This window comes from Sminthopsis crassicaudata, chromosome 2, assembly GCF_048593235.1.
Source record: "Sminthopsis crassicaudata isolate SCR6 chromosome 2, ASM4859323v1, whole genome shotgun sequence".
Lineage (NCBI taxonomy): Eukaryota > Metazoa > Chordata > Mammalia > Dasyuromorphia > Dasyuridae > Sminthopsis > Sminthopsis crassicaudata.
This window is the reverse complement of record NC_133618.1, coordinates 468,124,812-468,148,840: the sequence shown is the minus strand read 5'-3', so window position 1 is coordinate 468,148,840 and position 24,029 is coordinate 468,124,812. Positions and strand designations below refer to the sequence as shown.

Below are 24,029 nucleotides of genomic sequence, written 5' to 3'. Positions count from 1 at the left end.
GCAGGGGTTATTTCAGTTCTTTATTTGTAGAACCATTATATAGTACAATACATTGCTTAATAGGAGCTTTTTTTTTTCCATTCTTTTATTTATTCATCAGAAATTAAGACAGAAAAAGGAACTTAATAGAGAATAGTCAATCCAGTGATCTCCAAATTTTTTTGGTCAGTTAAAATAAATATATATATATATATATATATGTATGTATGTATGTATGTTTGTCTATGTTTGTGTGAATTATAAATTATACCCATATAGTATTGTTCCAATAACTGTGTATGTTATAAAGCTTTAAAATAGACATTAAAAAGATGAGATAAAGATAAAATCATATTTTATTCTAGTCATTGAAGAGCCACAGGACCATATTGAATAAGGAAAGTAATAAGGTCAAATCTGTGTTTTAGGAATGTTAGAATGAGGAACCACTTCAAGGAGACAAATAAGGAGCCAACAGTCCGTGTCAGGTGAACCCATGAAAGCTGATGAGATCACCAAGAGTGAATTTAGAGAGAGGAGTCAAGAGAACTTAAGACAAAGCCTTGAGGACAGCCTCAGAGGGAGGGTCATGGATGATTAGCAAAATAAGTCTTAAGAGAAACAAGAGATGGTAGTATCATAAAAATATCAAAGAAGAGAGTATTCAGAAGGTATTTAACAGTATTTTGTAGAGAAGTCAGCAGGATGAGGACTGAGAAAATGCCAACAGATTCTGGAGTTAAGAAATCATTAACCGCTTTGGTGAAAGCATTTTCAGTTGAATGGTGACAATGGAAGCAAGGTTGTAAAGGGTTTTAAAAAAAAAAAGGTAAGAAATAAATTCTTTGAGATCAAATGTCAGACTGTCAACATGTAGGGAAAGAAATGGAAGAACTGGCTCCAATTGTAAAAAAACAAAAAACAAAAAAACACTAAACTCGGTGAAGAAAATTCATGTTCAAATCTTTCCTCTAGCACTTAGTTTGCTGACCATGGAAAAGTCACTTTTCCTTTCTAAATTTGTTTTTTCATCTATAAAATAGGGATAATAAAACTTGTAGTAACCACCTCATGACATTGTTATGGAGGATCAAATGAAAGCCCATGCATAAAGCATTTAGCAAACTTTAAATAAAACATTATGGAATTGTTGGTTATTCTTAGAGTAAGGGGTGAGTAATACACTTTTGCTAGAAAAGAGTCCAGAAAGGAGAAGGAGGAAGTAGTAATGTGAGATAAGCCTGGAAAAGAAAGCCATTGCCAAACTGTAGAGGGCTTTGAATGCTTAACTAAGATATTTTAGTTGGATAAAGATGAAGTCCTTAGGTTTCTATTCTTCAGTATTACCATGGACTACCTCATTGGTGTGCATGTTCCTTCTTGTCCAATGCAGATAATAACCCACCTATGCCTTCTCATTCTTTACAGTTTTTATTCATACTTTTCCTCCAAATATTTCTCCAAGGATTTGGCTGGGTTACTAAAGACCTTACTCTATTGTTGTTGTTGTTGTTGTTTTTTAATAGCTTTGTATTTGTACTTTTGGGATTTTTAAAATACCTTTTATAATTACCAAGATAGCACATTCACCCTCATTCTTGCTCTGTTATACCCCTACCTACTTTTACCTGTCCTTCCTGCAACTTGTCCTCATTGGGAACATTATGTAGACTGCTGACCTCTGTCACATACCTTTTTGTTGCTTTTTAGATCACAATGTGACATTAAGTCACCTTTCTACTCAGTTTCCAACGTAAATAGTCCAGTTCCCAAATGGTCTTAACCATGTGCTATTGTTTAATCTGTCTGTATCTTCACATATTTGACCATACTGTTTACTTCTCACAGGTTCCAGGGGAGAAGGAATTTCAGAGGAGGATCCTCAGACTGACATAGCCACAGTCCAAGACATGCTGTCCAGTCACCATTACAAATCTTTCAAAGTCAGCATGATTCACCGACTCAGATTCACGACAGATGTGCAGCTAGGTAAGGCAGATACAAGGCCAGTTTCACTTTGTAAATCCTCAGCTTTCTTAAATTCCACAGCATACAAATGTGACGTGAAACCGTGCGCAATTTTTATGTGGCCCAAATGACTAGAAGTAATTTATTTGCTGAGAAATTGTCTAAACAATGAAATTTAAAATATGTAATTTTTCCCACCTGAGGGAATGATGAATGTTCATTGCTCCAGCTTGTCTTCCTGCTTATTAAGAAGCAGATTGGAACTAGAAGGGACTTGAGGCTTTCTTTTCAAATGGATTCATTTATATATAAGATTCCATAATTTTTGTTCTACATAATTGACTAAAGAACTTAATTTCTCCCACAAGCTGCCTTTGGAACAACTTTTTAGTCATCTGTTTTCTATGAATATATGTGTCCTTAGACTAGTCATCTCTCCTCTCTGAATTCAATTATCTCATTTGTAAAATCGGTGGTGGGGGTAGGGAGAAGGAGGCTTACTTAGATGATCACTCAACTGTCCCCTGATTTTAATATTCAGTAATCTGAGATGTCTTTCATCATTCCATTTTAAGCATTCTGTTTTGAGGAACCTTCCAACTCTAAAATGTTATATGGAGAAGGGGATGATGGTTCTAATCCTAAAAGTCTATGTTCTATGTTCTGAGGTTCCTTCCCTTTTGAGCACAATTTGTTGCAGCAGTCTAAATACCCAAAGTCCCTTCCAGTTCTGATGTTCTGTGTTCTAATGTTCCATACTCTAAGGTACTTATTCACATTCTCAGTTTCTAATAAAACACGTTGCTATTTCCACCTTTAATATTGACCTCCATGTTTTTGTTGACTCCTAGAGTTAATGTTTAAATCTGTATCAAAGATTTAGAACTAACTCAAATATCAAGATTTGGTCTTATGAACAGCATTTGGTCTTGTGAATAGCATCCTTCCTTTGTAATTTTTGATAAAGAGATACATTTCTGTTTGACTTGAACCTAAAATGTCTTGAGCTGAAAATTTGGTGATAAAGTCAAGATATGTGAACTCCAGTTCTGGTTCCTGGTCACTGTGTGACCTTGGGTTAGTCACTTTTACCTCTGTCTTTGACTCTTCATGTACTCAGACTATTATTAAGTATCTTCCTCTTTGAAATTGTTCTGACAGTCTTTGCAGATCTGACACACTATATTTAAAGTCCCTTTCATATTCTATCAAATGAGTTTTCTTCCAGCTTTACATTCAGTGATTGTCTAAGGGGTTAGGTTTATTTTGCTTGTCCCCACAGAGTAGGACTAGGGTATTAGGTGGAAGTTACCAAAAGACTGGGGCCTGGTATAAGGAAATATTTCCTATCTTAAAGAATTATTCCAAAGTAAAATAAATTATTCAAGTAATAAAGGTTCTCTCCTTTGAAGAGTTTCATGTAGAATCTGTGTGACCATTTTTCCTTGCCTGGTTCCAGTGCCCAGACTTCCTCTTCCCACTATTCTTTTGGCTGACAAGTGGGAAATCTCCAACTATGTCATGCCAGCATCCCTAAACAGAGCATGTGTTGGCCAGAGGAAGGCATGAGAACAAGACAAAAGCTCTTATCTCCTTGTCCTCTTGCTTTTTGACCTTAGTAATAGTGGCCAATAAGGCCAAATGCTCTTGCCATTGATCCCTTCTTCTCTAATTACAGTGAAAAGATGAGTTTATAGAAAATATAAGTACATAGAGGATACATAATGAATGAAAAGAGAACCAGGAATATCACCCCCCCCCCATTGCCATGGGGAGGGAACAAAAGTTCCAACCAGTAACTAAATGGTTTAGACTCAGTACTACAGAGTTGGCCATCTTGTTTCCAGGAATGACAAATCTTGCATCTTTCCCCAGTCTTTTGCCCAGCTGCCTTTGCCCAACCTCTAGTTCTGCCCAGCTATCCAGAAAGAATTTGCAGCAGCTGTGATTTGTCTCCCTTGGTATTATTGGGACATTATGTCTGCCTTACATGCTAGAGGATTATTCATCCACTCTGGGTGTAGCCTGGCAACCATAGACACAGGAAGAAATTAAGCAAAGCTAAGAGCAATGGAGACAGGAAGAAATTAAGCAAAGCTAAGAGCAATGGAGACAGTTACAATAAAGCAGATTCAAGTTAGTCATAAGGAAAACTTCTAAATAGTCAAGAGCTGGCTCAAAGTAGTATAGGCTCCTTTTTGCTGGAGGTATTGAAGCAGAGACTGAATAAGTACTTATTGGGAATATTCGGCTCAAGCTCATGTGGAGCTGCTGACCTCTAAGATCCCTTCCAACACTGGGCTTATAGAAGTCTACTTTAATTCCTAACTCTAGTTATAACAGCAGGGAAGAAGGACTCTCTTTCATAGTAGTCATATTCAATTTTCATGCACAAATCTAATTGATACTCCTAGTTAATTAATAATTGGGTTGGGGAGGAGCTTGTGTTTCTAAGGGGCTTTCTGAATTAAGGAAGTGTTTTCAGATTATTTGCTTCTTGATGAAATTCAAGAGTAGTCTCCAGAGTCATAATGAAGCCTCATCAGAACTAAGGAAGTCCAATTCAATTTCAGTTCAATTTGACAAACATTTCTTAAGGATTTGCTGTATCCAGAGCTTTCTATTTGATGCTTAGGGGAATACTAAATTTAGATTAGACATCATCCCCACTCTCATGGGATTCTTAGTCTGATAAAAAGACATGACATGTACACAGAGAATTATAATGCACAGTATTAGATGATAGAGGTGCAAAACAAACTGTACTAGGAGGGCCAAGGGCACAAGCAGCATGGAAGCTGCATTTTCAGAGATGGATGAGATTTCATCGGGTCAGGAATGTACTCCAGCCAAGGGCAGCAGCACCAAGTGACCGTGGAGTTGGAGGGTATATGTGTTAGATGGAGGGTGGGACAGTTTGGCTGACACCTGTGCAGACTAAATGGAATTAAGTTTGAAAGGCTTGAAAGGTGAGGTGATATGGAGATCCTTGAACACCAGTCTAAGGAGTTTGACCTTTACTTGGTAGCACTAGAAACTCACTGAAGGATTTAAAGCCAAGAAATTATGTGACAGATCTTTGGATAAGACAGATTCAGTCTGGCAGTGTTTGAAAAATGGATTGGTTGGGAGAGCCAGTTGAAAGACCTGTTAAAAGAATATTTTAGTCCAGGTGGGTAATAATTATGACATGTGTTAGGGTAGTCATGGTGGAATTGAGGAAAGAAGAATGGCTGCAAGAAGATAACCAGAAACTTGTGAAATTCAGGTGAAATATATTGATCTGTATTGTGGTTCCCTACATATTTGGGAAACTGTTTCCTTACTTTATAAGGGTTATAAAAGATATTATGTCTCTTCTTAGAGGGGAACCCCTTTATTCAGACTTAAAAAATATAAGTGCTCACTCTGGTCCAAAATTTTCGTTTCGTTGAAATGCAATCTTGCATAAAGCAGAGCCCAGCAAAATAGTACGCACTTTATGAGCAATGAAATGAAGTACGCTGGATTCTGAGAACAGTAAATAATTTAGTTTATTTCAACTGACTAGGCAGGTTCTTCAAATCTCTCCTGACACTGATGAATGAATGGTCTCCTCTCTCCGTCTGTCCTGTGTCAGTCAGAACAAGATATTTCACTTTCGACACCTGTGGCGTCATCTTCTAAGTGGTGAGTGTCTGTATGAGGTGCTGAGAGTATCCTGTCTTCAGGGTTTGCCAGAACCTCTCTGAGTTATTAACACAAAAGATGTCACAGCTGGAATCCACCCACTTCTGAAGGCCATTAAAACTATTTAGTAGTATTTAGAAAGATTTCCCAGCAAAAAGGGAACTTAAAGGTCATCTACTCCAAATCCCTCACTTTGCAGATCAAGAAAATAAAGCCTGGAATAAAGGAAGGGCTTGCCCAATGTCACACAGCTTTTAAATGGGAAAGCCAAGATTCAGACCCAGGTTTTTCAGCACCAGGTCTGATACACTTTAAACCCCATCATGCTGAACTTCTGATACCTAAATCATGTTTTCAAAGGTAGCAGCAGTAAAGATGATTTAGACTTTATTCTTGGTCCTGTATTCATTGTATCTTCAGACCATTCACTGCATGTTGTTTACAAATGCTATTTTAAAATCCAAAGAAAAACTTTCGGAACTGCAAAGGGTATCAAGAGCAGTCAGGTTAGAGATAGGCTACTGTCTCATTCAAACATTAAAACAATCTTTTAACAAGCTATTGGATTCTGCTTGTGTAACAGCTCATACATCAATTCTTTTCCCTCTATTCCTAGTGCTACTACTCTTATTGAACCCTTCATAACTGTATATCTAAAATAGTATCCTCTTTTCATATCTTTCCTCTCCAGTTTTCCCCCTAGCATCTGTATTTAATGTCTTGCCAGGTCTATTTTCCTTATGTATTGATCTAGTCATTTTACTTTTCCACTCAAATTCCTTTAGTGACTTTCTAGGGCTTCTCAAGCAAAGTTTAAGCTGCATAACCTGGCATTTAAGACCCTCCCCATTTTGGCACTACTTTACCTTTCTTACTTTACCTCATATAGTGCCTGGATCCTAAGTAAATTCATGTTGGTTGACTAGCACTCCTCCCTACCTAATACTTTGTGCTCCAACCAAAATGGGCTATTGGACTTAATCATAATGACCTTATTTTTTCAACCCTATTGTCTTTGCTTCTGCTCTTTCCTATGACTAGAATTCCCCATCTCCAAAGGGTGTAAATTCTTACTAATTCCTTAAAACTCAATTCAGATGATTTTTCCAGGAGAATTTCTTGATTCATCCCTTGTGAACTTTCTTCATGTTGACCTTCCTCTCTTTCTGTATCACATGGTTTCGTCTTTCTCATACACTTGTGTCTTATATTGGTCACCATACTAGACAATAATCTCTGTGAGGGTAGGGAGCATATAGCTCCTTTAGTATCCAGTTCAGATTCTACACACAGTTGGGATACAAATTGAATAATTTTCATTGGCTCCCTATTCTATCAGACATTTAAAGCTCCTTTATAATTATAATATGGCTCCCACATATCTTTCCGGACATATTGTGTTGCTTCTTCATATATTCTTCTTCAGATTCAGCATTCTACCTCCTGCGAAAATTTAATTTCTTAAAAACTGTTTAGGATTATGGCCTATGGGTGTCTCTGACTCCTTTATGCTTTTCACTGCTTCCCATTTCTTCTGGATGGGCTAGGAGTTCAGAATAAAAACTGGAATGGCATTCTAGGGGTGGAAGCTCTGAGCTTTTATCCTTCATGAAGGATAGTCTTCTGTAGCATAAACATTAAGTTGGCCCCAGTTATTCCAGATCTGAAGCTTCCTCAGTTAATCTTCTGTTTCTACAACAGACTGTGCATACCCAGCTATTCCAAATTTCTTCCCTCAAAAAGTTATTGCTTTGGGCTTCTCTGACTCTTGCTGTTATCAGATTCTAGAAGGGCCACTGTACCAAAGAAAATACTTTCAGAAGCAAGAGGACTTTTTCTCATATGTTACTTTGCCTGGTAACTTGTCATTATATGGAAATGCATCTTGTCACTGGCACCAGCTAAATGCCTTCTACATTTCAGGTCACTCTTTCCTACATACCCTGATGCAGGGCAGTACATTTCTTGTCTCAGAGATTCTGTTTCATCATGAGGGAGACTTGGCTCATCTTGATTCTGGCTGTCCTCTAAAATTATTTTAGTAGTTAACTCTTAAGAGTAGAAGAAACTTTGGGGGTTTATTCCAGGAGTTGGAGTCATAGAATTATGGGGTCAAAGAATGGGGGGAAGGTGATGGACCTTAACATATAAACCATTGAGTGTAGCATTTTAGATCTGGAAGAGTTCGGAGGACATAGAATGATAATAATGTTGAAAGTCAAAGCTCAAAGAAATCTTGTAGCATAGACCATGATCACTGTGCAGTGGGCATGGCTGCTCACAGTGCTTAGATGAGAAGGATAGCGCCAAATACAATCATTGTAATAGGAGGAAGGATCTCTCAGTCTTGCCATTTGCTCTGCCACTGTGTCCTGTAGACCTCTGGACACTGGCATCTGATCTGTCAATGCACCAGAAGGAGCCCTGGGTCTTGCCACCACTGCACTGCTATATACCCTTAGCATTTCCTTGCTTTTGTATTCCCAGCTCTTAGCACAGTGCTTGGCACATGGTGCTTAATAAATGTTTTTTCATTCACAGATCTCTTACATCTGAGGGGGAAAAATTTAGCAGGTTATCTAGGCCACCCTCTGTCTTGAAGGGTGAATCCCCCTGTAACTTGCCAGAAAAGCAATTCGATGGGATAAAAGGCCAACTGCAAATCAACCACTCTTCTACTGTCAAGAAAGTATAGAAATACCAGTGTCTCATTTAAAACTTAGAAGCACAAATTTCACAACTTGGCAATAAACAATTGTCTCTGTTTTCAGAAGGCCTTCCCGTGGGATTTTCATATAGTTTGGCACCCCATTTATTTTGGAGACATGTGATCAGCAATAGAAATTGTCTGGTTTCAAAAAAAAATTCTTTGCTGTAGCAGAACAGTGGATATACTTTTGATTGCTTAAATGATTTTGGATGAATATTCTAAGAGTAATCCTTTCTAGCTCAAGGTTTGTTTAGTGTTCTCTCTTTGGCCTTTTCAGGTTTTCAAGGACTTACAGAAAGCTGAAAATAAAAAGATTGTAGGATTTTTTTTAAAACAACTCTCTAAGAATTTAAACAATACAGGAGCCATTGTCAGCTAAGCTAGCAAGTTATAGAAACTTGATGAATGAAACTATAGCTTTTGATGCCTGAGCAAGTAAACAATATCTCTCAGTAAATAGATACCTTGAAAACTATACTCAGACATGATATTTAATGGCCTCAGACTTACAGGATTTGCAGTTTGACTTGGCATAAGAGAAAAAGCCCTAAATACAAGTCCTGGCTTCAGCAATTATTATGAAACCTTGGACAAATGATAGTCCTTTTGGATCCATAGTTTCTTCATCTGTAAGAGGATTGGATCATAATATTGACACTATTTCAAGATCACTATAAGAAAAGCATCTGATGTTCTAACAAAGACACTTAAATAATTTTAAGGCATTGTTATTATCATTTATAGTGGGGCATTGCAGAATTTTGGGATGATGCTTAGGACAGTGAATGTATATGTTGTTTTTTAATCAGTGTTTTAAAATGTTGTGTTTTTACTGAGAGGCCTCAAAGTCAGGAAGACCTGAATTCAAGTCCTGTCTTTGACATGTGCCAGCTGTGTAACACACGTCCCAGACTGCCTTGTTGGGCTATTTTCTGCAGAACAAGTGCCAATCTGATCAGCAGATAGTTCCCTATGCCAGCAAAATTGTCGTTCTAGTCCAAAAAGTCGTATTTTCTTCCTGTGAAATCTGATTAAAGTAGGTAGCTATAAAAGAGTGATGAAAGAGTCTTAGGCACAGAGACCTTTGGAGTCATTTTTTTTTTTTTTTTTTTTGGCTGGGGGGAGGGGAGATAGGGCTACAGAAGGCAAATGGGATTAAGTGATCACACAGGATCACACAGGATCACACAGCCTAGGAGCACAATGCTAGTAAATGATAAGTGTCTGAAGCCAAATTTCAACTCAGGTCCTCCTGAATAGACCCATTTTGAAACTCCACTGCTGCTGCTGTCTAGCTGTGTGATTTGGCCACATCATTCACCTCTCTTAAGTTTTGTTTTTAGTAGTTATTTCTGACTGTGACCCCAGAGACCATTCTGGCAGAGATATAGGCGTGGTTTCCCATCTCCTTCTCTAGTAGATTAAGGCAAACGGTGGTTAAGTAATTTCCCCAGGGTTACACAGCTGGTAATTGTTTTAAGGCTGCATTTGAATTCAGGTCAGTTCTCCATCCACAATCCATTTGGCTCTGGGTAATACTATTTGTCCTGCCTGTTATTCAAGGCTGTGAGAATCTAGTGAAATCTTGTATGTAAAGTGCTTTGCAAATGATAAAACATGGTATAAATATTATAGACTTGAGAATTGGAAAGATCTTAGGGATAACTTTACATAATTAGAAAGTGAAGTACAGAGAGATGACAGGATTTGCCTATGGCCACACAGTTGGCAAGAAGCAAAAATCAAGATTCAAACCTAGGATCTAAATGTGCACTTGATTTAACTTTTAAAGGCTTTGAAAAATATATATTCATCTGAAAATGAGATGGGCTTGAGAGTCCCTTTTTTGTTATTGATCTTTATTTTTGGCCATCTTGTTTAGCAAGGATTTATATACTGGTGTTGATGGAGGACAATGTTGAGCAATGTTTTCTATTCTTGACAGTTGGTGTGATACTTTGCTTCCAGTGAAGTTTGACTCACTGTATCTGGAAGCTGTCACAAGTAAGAGCTTGAAAAGGTCATGACAGATCACTAAAGATAAATGGTTAAGGGAGGAGAGCTGTTACAGGAAACAAATGGCCTACCTTGTTTTGGGAGGGAAGGAAACTGACCCTCGCCAGGATGGTAAGGACCATAAACTTTCCTTACCCACCTTTAGCAGGGTATTCATGTTTAACACTCTCCCATTTCCAGTTAACAGTACAGAATAAAGGGAATTCCTGACTTTTATAGGAATACTCTGAATAACAATAGAAATATATGTCTGCAAAGTCAAAAACAACCTTTAGTCATAGAATGTTATGGATCATAGGGATCTTATAATAAGAAGGAATCATGAAAACATAAAAATGTCAGAATTATAAAAGGAGCCTGCGAAAAATCTTGTACTGTTTGCCATTCCAAAAGAATTTATCTCAAAATATTCCTTTAATCAGTGGTTTCTACCACATATGAATATTTACAAGTCATTCATTATCTACCAGACATCAAGCATGGAGATCAGAGAAATTTAAAGCTTAAGTATTAGGAGATCCTGCTGGTTACAAGTCAGCCAGAAACTTAAACTTCAACATTTCTGAAATAGCAAAATAAATAGCCAGTGGGGAAACATGGTATGATTTTTTTAAAAAATAAATAAACTTTAAAACTGAACTGACTCTCTCTCTCTCTCTCTCTCTCTCTCTCTCTCTCTCTCTCTCTCTCTCTCTCTCTCTCTCTCTCTCTCTCTCTCTCCCCTCTCTCTCTCTCCCCTCTCTCTCCCCCTCCCTTCCTCCCTCCTTCCCTCTCTTTCTCTCTCTCTCTCCCTATCTCTCTCTCTCTCTCTCTCTCTCTCTCTCTCTCTCTCTCTCTCTCCCCTATCTCTTCTAGGCTAGAAATTTGACTGCAACTCAGACCTGTCATTTCAACCCTCCTTAGGCCCCCTTGTTCACCCCTAAGGACTTTCCATATTGAGGCCAGATACCTAATCAGCTTAGCACATTGAAGTTCATAGAGCTCTCATGTTATATGTGCCTCTGCCTCCCCTAAAGCAGCAATTGTAAGCATATTGGCACAACTTGAACTTTTTAAAAACGTATATATTTCACTATGTCCAACCTGATCTCAAATGAAGTGCTTTTCTGTCTCTTATGTTCAAGTAACAATAGAGAAAGTAATCTCTTCACAGCCTTTAGGGTTTGGCATTTTTAGGATTTGACATTATAGAAAGAACAGTAGACCCAGTGTTTATATAAGAAAGGTTGGTCCCCCACTCCAACACATACTACTTGTGTGACCTTGGATAATTCAGTTAACCTCTATGGGTGTAGCTTACTTATATACAACATTAAATGAACAGTAATAGCTAGGTGGCTCAGTGAATAGAACACTAGCCCAATCAGGGGGACTTGAGTTCAAATTTGGCCTCAGACACTTAATATGTACTAGCTGTGTGATCCTGGGCAAGTTATTTAACCTCCTTGTGTCACCCAGTCTTCCCCCCCCCCCAAAAAAAAATAATAATAACATATTCTAGGAATCATAGCATTTGGAATAGAAAAAGCTCTTAGTAGTTTAAAAAAAAAAAAAAGACTTGGAATCAGAATACTTGGATCCAAATTCCAGTTCTGATAGTTATTCCCCATTCCTTGTTTTATCTTATTTTTTCTTATCTTTAAGATAATAGTTGGAGTAGATGATGTCTCCAAGTTTCCCTTCAACTCTATGTCCCCATGATATACTTCTCCCTCAAATATATTATTATTGTCATTCATACTATTACTAGAAAAAAGCTGCAAAGGGGCATCGTTGGGGAAGGAATTCATGTGCTGGTGTGGGAACTAAGGCAGTTGATGCTGCGATATGGAACATAATGGATGAAGTCTACAGTAACAATTTGCAGATAAAAATAATAGAAGTTAAAGTGTACTTTACATGATAAAAGAAAGATGAAAGAGAAGGAGAATGTGGTACATCTGAGATGGCTGGGAAAACTCGAGGCTTTGTGAAGTAGGCTCTGTTGAAAAGATTGATGCAACGGAGAGTGACCTTGGCTTGGAACAGGAGCCAGTGATGTATGTACGAGCATCTCTCTGCTAAATGGACCCAGATTTGTAGCACTAATATACATGGAAGCCCAGAACCAAACTCAGTATGGCAATAAATCAACAGCCACTTTGGATGTCATTTCTAGTTTATATTCTACTATTGTTCTATCACTTTAATTCATGTCACTATCATCTGTTCATCTGGAACAGGTTTATATAATTTTCCAGTGGAGTTACCTGACAAATCCTATCAAATTAACAAGGTACATTAACAATATTGACTGAATGTAGCTTCAGGAGTTGCAGGGCCATAGGACAAAAATGTTAAAATATGTCTCCAATGATCTTTTTTTTTTTTTTTCCATTTTCCTTCACTCTCTTCCATCTCTCCCATAACTCCTTCCACTCCCAAAAAAAAGAATGTATTTATTTCCTCATAAAATGTACCTACATTTATTTTTTGTATTACTCTGTCACAACTTTATAAATGTCAAAAAAATTTTTTTTAACTCATCAATATACTGAACTCAAATGTTTTTCTTTCTGTAGACCACAGAAAAAGACCCAGATTTTAAATAATCAATACCAGATAAGAAAAAAACAGAAAGAGAGAGAAAACTGGAGAATTACCATATGTTTGAAGTGAAAAGTAATGATGTTGGCCTTCCAACCCATTTTTACTTTCCTGAAATTGAGGCTTTCCCTTCCTGGATCATTGTCACTTGTAATGTTCTAATTAAAATATATCCAAAATAGGTCTAATGACAAATCCTGACTTTTGACTAGTTAATTTAGAAATCCTTATAGATCACCTTTGCTAGAGCCCCCCATGGTAATGGTCAGGGTTAAGCAGCCATTAACCCATTAGTCTGATGTTTATTGAAAAGAAAAATTAGGAGTCACTTTGATTATAATTCTTCAGGTGAAAATCTTCTGCCCTTAATTAGTGATAGTTTGATATTTATGACAAAAGAAGATAGAAATATATGAATATAAATCTTCAGTATTTACTTGTATTGGGCTAAATTTGCCTTCAGAAGATGGTTGATTTTTTAATTAAGCCATTCGTATTCATTCACACTAGATTCATTGTTGAAAATGAAGTTTTCTCGCACTTTATTCCAGACCCGCCTAGACTTCTAAAGTGTAATGAACAAAAGCCCTCACGTGAAATAGGCTGGTGTGATTTGTCTTTTGTGCTGCAGCATGCCCATTTTATTATTTTAATTACTTCTTCTACCTTTTTTCCCCATACTGACCTTGGCCTTTATCCTCTGACCTAAAAATGCAATTACTTTAAAGCTCCATATGGGTCCCACTCTGGTAGGTGCATTGAAGATTTTGTCTCACTCCATCAACAGACAAATCCTTTAATTTTCAATGAGTGAGAAAAAGAGAGAACCTGGCATAGGTCATATATTTTACTCTGAGTATATATTCTTTTATGATCCTGGAAGAATGATTGGTATAAATTTCAGTGATTATCTTAGGATGCTTTGTAGCCCTAGTGTGCACATTTTCCCCACATTTTTAATCCCATGCTACTGTAGAGTCTGCCTTTCACAGTTTTGGAAATCAAATCTGAAGGAGTAATATTAACATTTTTCACTTCTGTCCCTAACGGCATTGTTGCATGTTTTTCCCTGATGTTTTACACCTAATGCTGTGTGTAAGGCAGCATACACAAATAAGCAGTGTTTCATTGCTTCTCAGAAAATCAAACCGATAAATGGAAAGACTATAGAATCATAGTGTATCAGAGCTGGAAGGAAATGGAGACTTGGCAGTGGAATATTTCAACTGGAAGAAGGCTGGAATAAGGGCAGTAACACACAAAAAGGAAAATTCACAGCTTGCCCATGGTCACAAAGCTAGCCATCCATGGAGATGGGATTTGAACCCAGAGTTTCTGACTCCAAATCTAGGGTCTCTATAAATATGAACTATTAGTTCTACTGCTGCTATATTAATTAAAAATGTATAAAGGGTATAAAACAGCTATTGTGATATTGTTCATGCAGTCTGCTGCCATTAGTTTTTCTCTCTCTTCTGACTTAAAGGTATATCTGGAGACAAAGTGGAGATAGATCCTGTTACTAACCAAAAGGCCAGCACAAAGTTCTGGATTAAACAGAAGCCTATTTCAATCGATTCTGACCTGCTGTGTGCCTGTGACCTTGCTGAAGAAAAAAGCCCAAGTAAGGCAGTCCTTTTATTTATATCCTTCCCCTGCTCTTCCTCTGTGTGTGTGTGTGTGTGTGTGTGCTGGGTGCCAAGAGAATATATGAGCACCATGTCCTTTCTTCCTTGGAGGTGTTTAATGTGTTGCAAAGCATTTCTTTCCCTTCAGCCAGAATGTGTTACGATACCAAGATTTTATAGGCCCACGTTCTATTAGTTTTTCAGCATACTTCATTAGGAATCAGTGTGACCCATTAAGTACAGGCAGGTGAGCAGAGTCCTTTCTGTATCTTGCACTGGGATTGCCATTTCATAATTAAATAGTATCCTAACTTTAGTTTTCTGACTTAGGAAGTCAGTCAAATATTGGTGTTCCTTCCACAATGGAAATATCATGAAGCCACACTGTTTACTGTGAATGAGAGAGAGAGAACTATTGAGAACTTGTTTGATATTATCACAGGATCATAGAATGTTAGAGCTAAAAGAGACTTTAGAACTTAAAAGTTAGGACCAAAAAAAGGACTCAAAAAGCTCTTGGAGTACAATATATTAGTGACTAGAGGGCTAATTTAGAACAAAAAACATCATAATTAAAAACAGTGGTTCCCATCCTTCTTTTAACATCAACAAAGTTCACAGAACTTCATATCCTAATCATTATATTGTTTGATTCCACTAATTGAGGAAAGTTATGACAAAAAACTAAATTCAATAAAACTTTTAAATTAATCTGTATTAATCATAAGAGTAAAAGCATGTTTTTAAATAGCAATGCACAAATGTACAAGATATTTTATTTATAGAAATTATATTTACTACTTTTTAATGAGATGGTTTATGCTTTCAAGATTATAGTTTACATAAGTTTAATTGAAATAATTAAAATTTCAATCTTAGTTCTGGTTCTTCATAGAGTTTTACACCACCTCTTATACAGCAGCTTCCCCTCCCTAGGGGTCTACTGCCATAGAGAACATTTAGTCCAGTGTTCTAATTCTTTTGAGAAGGAATCAAAAACCAAGAAGCCAGGTAACTAGATGTTCCCTAGGGGGGTTCGGTGCTCAAGTCTGAGGCCTCCTGATGCCAGATCCTCCTGACAAGGAATGGTATAACAAATTACATCCTCAAAAGAAAAAGTAAGAAATGACAGTCATAGAGTGTTTGTCATATGTCCCAGATCTCCATCTACTTTGTAACATGTGACAATTCTTCAGGCAAGAAAATGTAGACAGCCTTGCAGATAGCCACCTGCTTATTCTTCTCAGTCTAGTTCTCAGTTTTGTTCTTTTAGTTGAATTTTTTAACTGTACTTCTCTTATCTTACCAGAACTTTTTAAAAAGTACTTTAAAATAAGACATTTGGAGAATTTAAAAATTTTAAAGAATTTGAATTAAAATTTTAAGAATTTAAATATAGCTCCATTTCTGGAGTACATTAAAATATATGAGACATTCATCCCATAATATCCATATGAAATAGGATTTGTAAATTAGCATTATTTCTATTTTACAAGTAATAAAACTGAGGTTTAGGGAATTTAAATTACTTAGATTATAGAATTTATGGCTGAAAGAAATCTTACTTAGAGTTCATTTTTGCAGACTCCCTCCTTTTTCAGATTAGGAAACTGAGACTCAAAGAAATTAAGTAACTTGCCTAAAAGTCACACGAGTAGTAAGAATCAGAGCTAAGTTTCAAAACCAGGTTGCCTCACACCAAGGTCAATAATCTTTTTCTACTGCATTGTGAGACTTAATTTTTCATAAAATCATCCAAAATTTTTGGATATATTTCACCCTTTCTCATCTAATAGAAATTTAAACAAAACGGTTAAAGATGATGGAGAGAACATGAGCAAAAAGAACACCAGATGTAGTGAGATAATGTTGTCATTTCACTTCCACAAAAAGTACATATTTTAAGTAAATTGACCTAAATATGTAGGGGAACTTCAGTGAGCTCTTGAGCTATTAAAGCACAAATGTCAACAAGTCGTACCCCACTAGATAGCGACAAGGACACCCATCAACAAACCATGCATTGAATGAATGATTGACAACCTCTCTAGTTGAAGCCCTGGGAAGCTCCTCATCAAAAGATTGTCCACCAGGACATGAATTTGTTTAGAGGTCTGGTTTTTTTTTTTACCACAGTAACTCATGAACCCTCTCTTGCCCATTGTGAAGAACATGCTCACCAGTGAAATCAGACCACTGAAAGAGAATTCATATGAAGCACACTAAAACTAGAGGGAACCTTACAGATCATCTCATCTAACCCTTTTGCCGTCTCACAAATGAGGAGGATAATCAGGCCCAAGGAGATAGTGGGATTTGTGCAAGGTCATATAATCAATTGGTGTCAAAACTGGGATTTTAACTTAGAGCTCAATTCTTCCAGACTTCCAAGTCCACTGCTCAATCCACTATACCACTACCTGCCATCACTACAATATTTTATTTAGATGAGGTGGGAGTTTTTAAATCAATAGGTTCAGAATGAATTATTTTGTACCACACCAAAACAGAGAGACATTTAAACCAATCAGCTTATGTGCTGTGTGGTTTATCTTATGGCTTCCAGTATTTTTATCAAATTAATTCAGTGAATAAATCTAAAAAGTTCATCTTCAAACCATCATCAACCCACTGAATGAATTTATGAGACCTTTTTTAAGGATTAATGATAACCCTTTTTTATCTTTTGTATCTGTTGAACCTTAGGAAAAAAGTTATTTTAACACCATGAAAGGAATGAACCTTACTATATTTCATAAGTTTAGTCTGTGATTCTTATCAGCTCAGTGATGTATGTTCGTAGCTGAGTTTACATCAAAAATTATTCTTGGAGCCTCCTTGAATGAATTATTGTGAAGACACAGGCTGAAAATAGATAAGATTTTTGAGTTCTGCAATATATTTTCTTTTCCCTGTTTTTATCTCTTGCATCCTAAGTATGCTGCTTCCTAGTCTTGCTGAAGCTAGAACAAGAATGAGGCAATTGTGAAAATACTCTGAGTTCTTTTTGAAATAACCATATATTTCTTGGCATTAGTGTAGAGAAAATGAAGCTCTTCTCTGTCCATCATGTGATAAATTTGGAAAATCTTTAAACAAAAAACAAATGAATGAAGAACTTTCTAAGAAGACCTGTTGTATTGTTTGTCCAGAAAATTGTTGTCAGGCCATTCTAGTGGACTGCACAAGGAAAATGACCTTCTTTTATTAGCTCCATATTCCAAAAGTCTCTGAATGATAGACTTGGTAGATAGAATGAGCATTCCTCAAGAGGAGTGGCTCAGTGAATATTTGTCACCGACTTTGACAGGGAATCCCTCTTTAAGCATTGAGTCTGACCACTCAAGTCCTCTCCAAATCAGATGCTATGATTATGGCTAGATAGGGAAAAGAATGATACATTTAGAGTCAGAATACTGCCTATGCAATCCTTAATAAAGTTTACCTTTTCCCTTTTGATTTCTGTTTCCTCTTTTGTAAAATGAGATGGTTGAACTAGATGAAGTATTAGAACTAGAATGTAGTATTAGGTTTGGAGTTAGAATACCTAGACCAGAATCTCAGCTCTGTCTCTTCCTTGCTATCGCACTTTGGGCAAATCATTTTATCTTCCCGGACTTGTTTTCATTTATAAAATATGGTAACTAAACTAATTGATCTCTTAAGATGTCTTTCAGCTCTAAATCCTATGATCCTATTACTTCCCCATATGAGCAAACTGCTAGCATGAAATACATGATGACTTATTATGTCTGGTATGAGAAAGACTGACGCTCTGCAGCCCTACTTCATCCGTAGCCATTGTACAGCTTTTACCCCTTTAACATCAAGTTCTCACCATTAGGTCATGTTCACCAAAGGAAGATTTATGGCTCAGCCCCGTATGTGAATAAGGTTTAGGAACTCCACAAAATAGATATGTAACTTTTTTTTTTTTAATTTTGCCAACAAACATGAACCCCTTAAGAAACTAGATGAGAAATTCTTCCTGTCCCAGGAATTAAGACTAATCAAGCAAACTCTTTTTAGCATTGGAAACAGTGATTTCCCATCTTGATTTTACAATCCTCATATACTTATGTAATGTTATAATGCTAAAGCCTAACTTCCAAAAACTGGTAGGAATCATAAAGACATTTTAGTCTTCCCCTTTCATCTTCCAGATAAGGACACAAGGCGGGGAAAGAAGGAGAAATGTGATAGAACTACACTGTGATAAACCCAAAGGAATGGAAATAATTCTTCCTAGAACTAAGCAAAGTTTTAACTGAATACTGAGTTTTTCTTATTGTTATATAAAATTATGAGAGTGGCAGTGTGGCTTCATGGATTGAATGCAGAACCCTGCCTTCTGATCCTGTTTTTGACACCCCAAGAAGTGCATTGTAGTGGTTTCACAACCTACATAGGTGGAAGCCATTTCCACACTCACCAAATCACAGGTCTTTGAGTTATTGACAGGCAGTAATAATAAGGATATTAGTTTTCATTTCAATTACTCTCTTGTTACTGTGGGGTTTCTTTTGACTACTACAAATTATAACCCCTTTGTACCCTCTCATCTTGTGCATTTCTAATCCTTATCTTTTCTTAAAGTTTCCATGGAATATCTATCTGGTATGCTAGGGCTCTTTCCTGCCTTTTTTTACTATTTTTTGGATGTCATTGGAGCATATTTTTTTTAGTGCTTCATAATTTTCCAAAGCCCAAACCTAATTTCATGAATTAGTGAATAGAAATATTATTCACTCCTCCTCCCCTTTTTAAATAAACAATTGAAAACAACCAAGGCTAAGAAGGCAAAAGTGGTTTGCCTGACATAATACAGTTAGTAAGGATCAGAGCTGACCTGATCAGAGAACTGACCCCATGCCCTGTGCAACAATAGGCTATATGCTTTTGAAATTTAAAACAACACATTTTTGTTTGATTTTTAAGAATGGAATATTGCAACCTCACATCACAAGTCAATGGTCTTTCCTCAACTGCGCCCCACTAAAATCCATTTGGCACTTTTTAAAAGGCTAGTTATAGTCAAGCAGAGCTCGGGTTTTATCACAGAAAATTCTGCAGATTTTGAGTCCTGAAAGGAAGAATTCTATCATTAAGAAATAAGATTTAAACCTTAATAAAGTAGCTGTCATTTTTATAGCTGAAAAGAGTCTTGTATCTCAATTAAGTATACATAATATAACATCTTAAGGAAGCAACATAATAGGTGTAATATGATTATGTTCTCTTGCAATAGTGTAATTTAAACGAAATCTGATTCTGTTAATGCCAGTTGTGTTTTTGGACTAAGAATAAAGCTTCTTTGCTCTAAATTGTGCAAAGTATTCAAAGAGTAACTGGTATGTTTATAGAATCCTGGAATCTTGTTGGAAAGTTGGAAAGGACCCATAGACACTGGAACTTGAAAACACCTTAAACTATCAGGTGATTTCACTCAAAACATTAGGAAATAGAATATTAGACTGTTTGATATTAGAACTTCAAAGAACCTTACACAATAGATTGTCATAGTTATTGGGGACTTTTAGAACACTTTGGAACAAATATCAAACAATGTTAAAATTTAAAGGAAACTTAAAAAAAAAAAATTATAGTCCAGCTCCATCATTTTCTAGAGGATCAGAGGGAGGCTTAGAGAGAGAGCTGATTAAGGCCATATTGTGGTTCCTCAGAGGTCATGTAGTCCAAACCCATGTGAATCAGAAACTTCCCTGTATTTCAGAGGCGTCAAGCATATGTCCTTTGGTCCATAACAACTCCTGGAAGTATAGCCTGAACTAGATTAAAATATATTGGGGAGATATTTAACATAATAAATAAAAATACAAAAAAACATAGATAACATAACATCTTAAAACTTAAGTCAATATGCAGTGCAGAGAAATCCCTATTGTTTCATATGAGGCCCCTGTTTCTTTGTGAGTTTGACACCTCTTTGTTCTATCAGTGGTCTATTTAACAATGGATTATATGATCTCTACATCAATAGAGACTAGTATCTCGTCTGATGACAAGCTCATTACCTCTTTAGTCAATTCATTCTATTCCTTCTAAGATTAGGCTGCCTCCCTGTAACTTCTATCCATAAATGAATCTCTTAGTCCCAGTGAAACAAGTTTAACCTTTCTTTCCTATGATAGTCCTTCAAATAAATGAAGATACCCATCATCCCACCATCACATTTTCTTTTCTCCATGCTAGACATCAATAGTTCCTTCATCTGGACCTCATGTAACTGACCATCTGTCAGTTTTATCTTAGTCACCCTGGCCACTTTCTCAAAAAACACAGGGGGTTTTTTTGTCCATGTTCTTCTGAAAGTCTGGTACCATGGTTAGACAGGACACTGCATGAGGCCTGCCCAGGGTAGGGGATCTGATCAGCATATGTCCTTTTTTAAGAAATGAGAGTTAACTTGTGATCTTCAGAGGTACTATAGAATAATTTTGATGCAGTAAAAAGAATCAGGATTTAGAAATAGGAAATCTGGCTTCAGAATTCTGCCCTGATTCTTAACACCTGTTTGGCCTTTAGCTCATTATTTAATCTTTCTAGGGTTCAGCCTCTTGACTCATAAAATGAGGACATTAGACTAGATCATCTCTAATGATGATAATAATTCTCATACATCACAAAGTGTTTTTCCCATTTTAGGTAGGTAATGTAAGAACTCTTTTCCCCATTTTAAAGATGAAGAAACAGGCCCTGAGAGGGAAAATGATTTGCCCAAATTCACACAGTGAGTAAATTTTAAACTCAGAATTCACTCACAGGTCTCCTGACCCCATAGGACCAGTACTCAGTCTCTTAAGCGCCATCCAAATCAACATCCTATTTTCAGTTGTAGTGATGATCTATTTGAGTTCCTGAAGATGGGCTTAGGATAGAAAGATGAGGTAAATGGACCCTGGGAAGAAGCCACCTGCCCTCCAGCTTAAAGTCAATCTTCCTTTTCATAAGTACTTGACAAGTTCAGTAAAGTAGTGGATCTAATTTGCTAATTCAATTAAAGCCACAGAGTAATGATTTGTCCACATTGATTTGTTTTATATTGAAAAGCTCACTATTGTTTTCAAAGGGGATGGCAGTAGTAGGTTTCTTTCATAATAAGGCCAACTTAAGCACAAAAACCTCTTTGGTTTTTTATAGGTCAGAAATAACCAGGTATGTCCGAGCTGTAATTGAATTGCCTGCTTTTCACCCCCCACTGTGGAAGATTTCTTTGGTCCCCATTCCATTGTTATACTGGGTTTTAACAGAATGTTAACCTGGTAATAGGCATAGGGCCTTCCCCATTATACGTCTTGCTATCGAGCGGTTCTGCATGGCTAGTTAAAGAAGATGGCAAGAAGATTAATGAAAGCCAAGCTAATACAGGAGGGGGTACTTTTGCAAGACTTCCATTGAGGAGATATTAGAACTGAACCCAAGCTTGGTTTTTTCTTTATCCCATGACCTTTGAACTTGCCTTACTGTTGAGAGCTGCCAGTGACAGGAATACGTTGATTGATGCCAGTATATGAGGCAGGCTTGCCATTGAATTCCACATCTGCACGAAAATAGCTTTTCCTGCAGAATTCATACTGGCCGTAAGTGGTGGCCAAATTGATGGCTGAAATGCCTTGGTGTAGCTTTCATTTAAGCCAAGAGGGGATTGGATGTTTTAATTTGGTACCAGGTTTCCACACGTGATATACCTTTGGGCTGTATGTGATAAACTGATTCCAAGACCAACTTCTTTGTGAGAGTATTTCATAATAGTGCGTGATACATAAGAAAAATAAAGGCATGAATAATATCAGTATCAAAATTTTGTTCAAATAATAAAGTATTTCGTACACAGATTTTGCAAAGAAGCTTAGTAAGGAAAAACACTGGCTTTAGATTGAGGAGACCTAGATTCATTGTGACTTTGGTCAAGTCCTTTTCCTTCTTTTCCTCATCTGTAAAATGGAAATGGAAATTCTTGCACTTTCTCCCTCATGGGGTTTTTGTAAGGAAAGCCTTTTGCAGAATTTAAAGTGCTCTGTCATTTCCATGCCCCTCTACTGACACAGATCTGTTCCATTTCACCTTAGTAGGTGGTCTTTGTGAGTTGTTATAGCTAGAAATTCATCACCCTATGGCCAGCTCAGAGATCAGCCTCTCCGAATTTAGCCAGCTCAGCCCTGAGATGACAGGGACTCTTTTACAACATCCTTGCAGCCTTTCAGTTTGGTAGAATTTGCCAGAATTTGAAAGAGTAGAGGGAGAGGGAGAGGGAAGACAGGGCCTATTAGGTTATTCTTGTGGAACTCTGAATAGCACAGTGTATACCTTGTTGCCTGTCATTTCCACCTTTTCTTCCTCCTCTGCACAGGTTGCATCCTTGTCAAGAAATAGTCACATGAACCTGGTCATGGGGTAGAGGAAGTAAATTATTTGGTTCCAGGTGCACTCTTCAGGACAGATGATTTTTTTTTTCTTTTTCATGACATATTTGGAGATATATACAAAATTTTTATATATTTTTGTATAAATTTTGTATATCTTTTTCATACAAAAAGAAACAAATGAAAATAGACTGCTTACTGTTGGTTAAAACAGCTGTAAGTTTTAAATACAAGTCAGATAGCTTTTAAGACTAAACACTCAAAAGGTTAAAATTCAAGCCTGATGTCCCATTTGGGTCTGAGTGGATCCATTACTGAGGTGTATCAAGATTTTAGGATTGAGAGCCCAAAAAGGCCTTAGAGATCAGCCTCTTTTTTTTTTTTTTTTCTTTTCTTTTCTTTTTTTTTTCTTTTTTTTTAATGAGGATATTGAGGGTCAGATATGATTTCCCCAGAATTGATGCAGCTGATCCTGGATCTGAACTCGTGTTCTCACTCCATACCTAGTACTCTTTCACCTTTATATGATACTAAAACAAAGAATCATAGTGTCAGCAAGCACTTTAGCATCTAAAATGTTATAGGAGAAAGATACCTTAACATGAATACAAGACCTTAAAACAGTAAATTTAGAACTGGAAAAGGCCCTTCAAGACCCCTAGCCTAACCTCCTATTATATCTATGACTTTGCCCCACAGAGGTGAATTGACTTTTTCAAAGTAAGTTGCAGAGCCAGGACTCAGAGCCAGTCCTTCTAATCCCTAACACACTACTGCCAACCATTCTTTGTGCATTAAACAGGTATTAGAAAAGATGTTGGAATTTATATTTTCCTACAGAATACATGTGTGCTTAAAATCTTTCTCTTTTTTTTTCCCAAAGGAAAGTGATTTTTTTTTTCATGTCCTAACACAAGCACATTTCAAAAATTAAAAATGGTATACAGTAAATGCTGCATGAGTGTGGAATAGAACTGGCCTTAACTTATTCAATACTCTGTTATTGAATCGCCTTTTCATAAGAGCACTCTGGAGCACAATCAGAAACCGTGCATTGCCTCATCCTTTTAACAAATATGTTCCGTAGCC

General features: G+C 36.8%; 1 protein-coding gene across 10 annotated transcripts in view; it reads left to right on the top strand.

Annotated features, from left to right (window-relative positions):
• Positions 1–24,029, top strand: part of MAPKAP1 (MAPK associated protein 1) — a 332,422-nt gene that overhangs the window by 276,344 nt on the left and 32,049 nt on the right. For all 10 annotated transcript variants that reach the window (XM_074293097.1, XM_074293095.1, XM_074293096.1 and 7 more), the window contains 2 exons: positions 1,828–1,968; positions 14,415–14,552. In XM_074293097.1, coding sequence (XP_074149198.1) covers positions 1,828–1,968; positions 14,415–14,552 — 279 coding nt within the window. The remainder of the gene's footprint in view (positions 1–1,827; positions 1,969–14,414; positions 14,553–24,029) is intronic.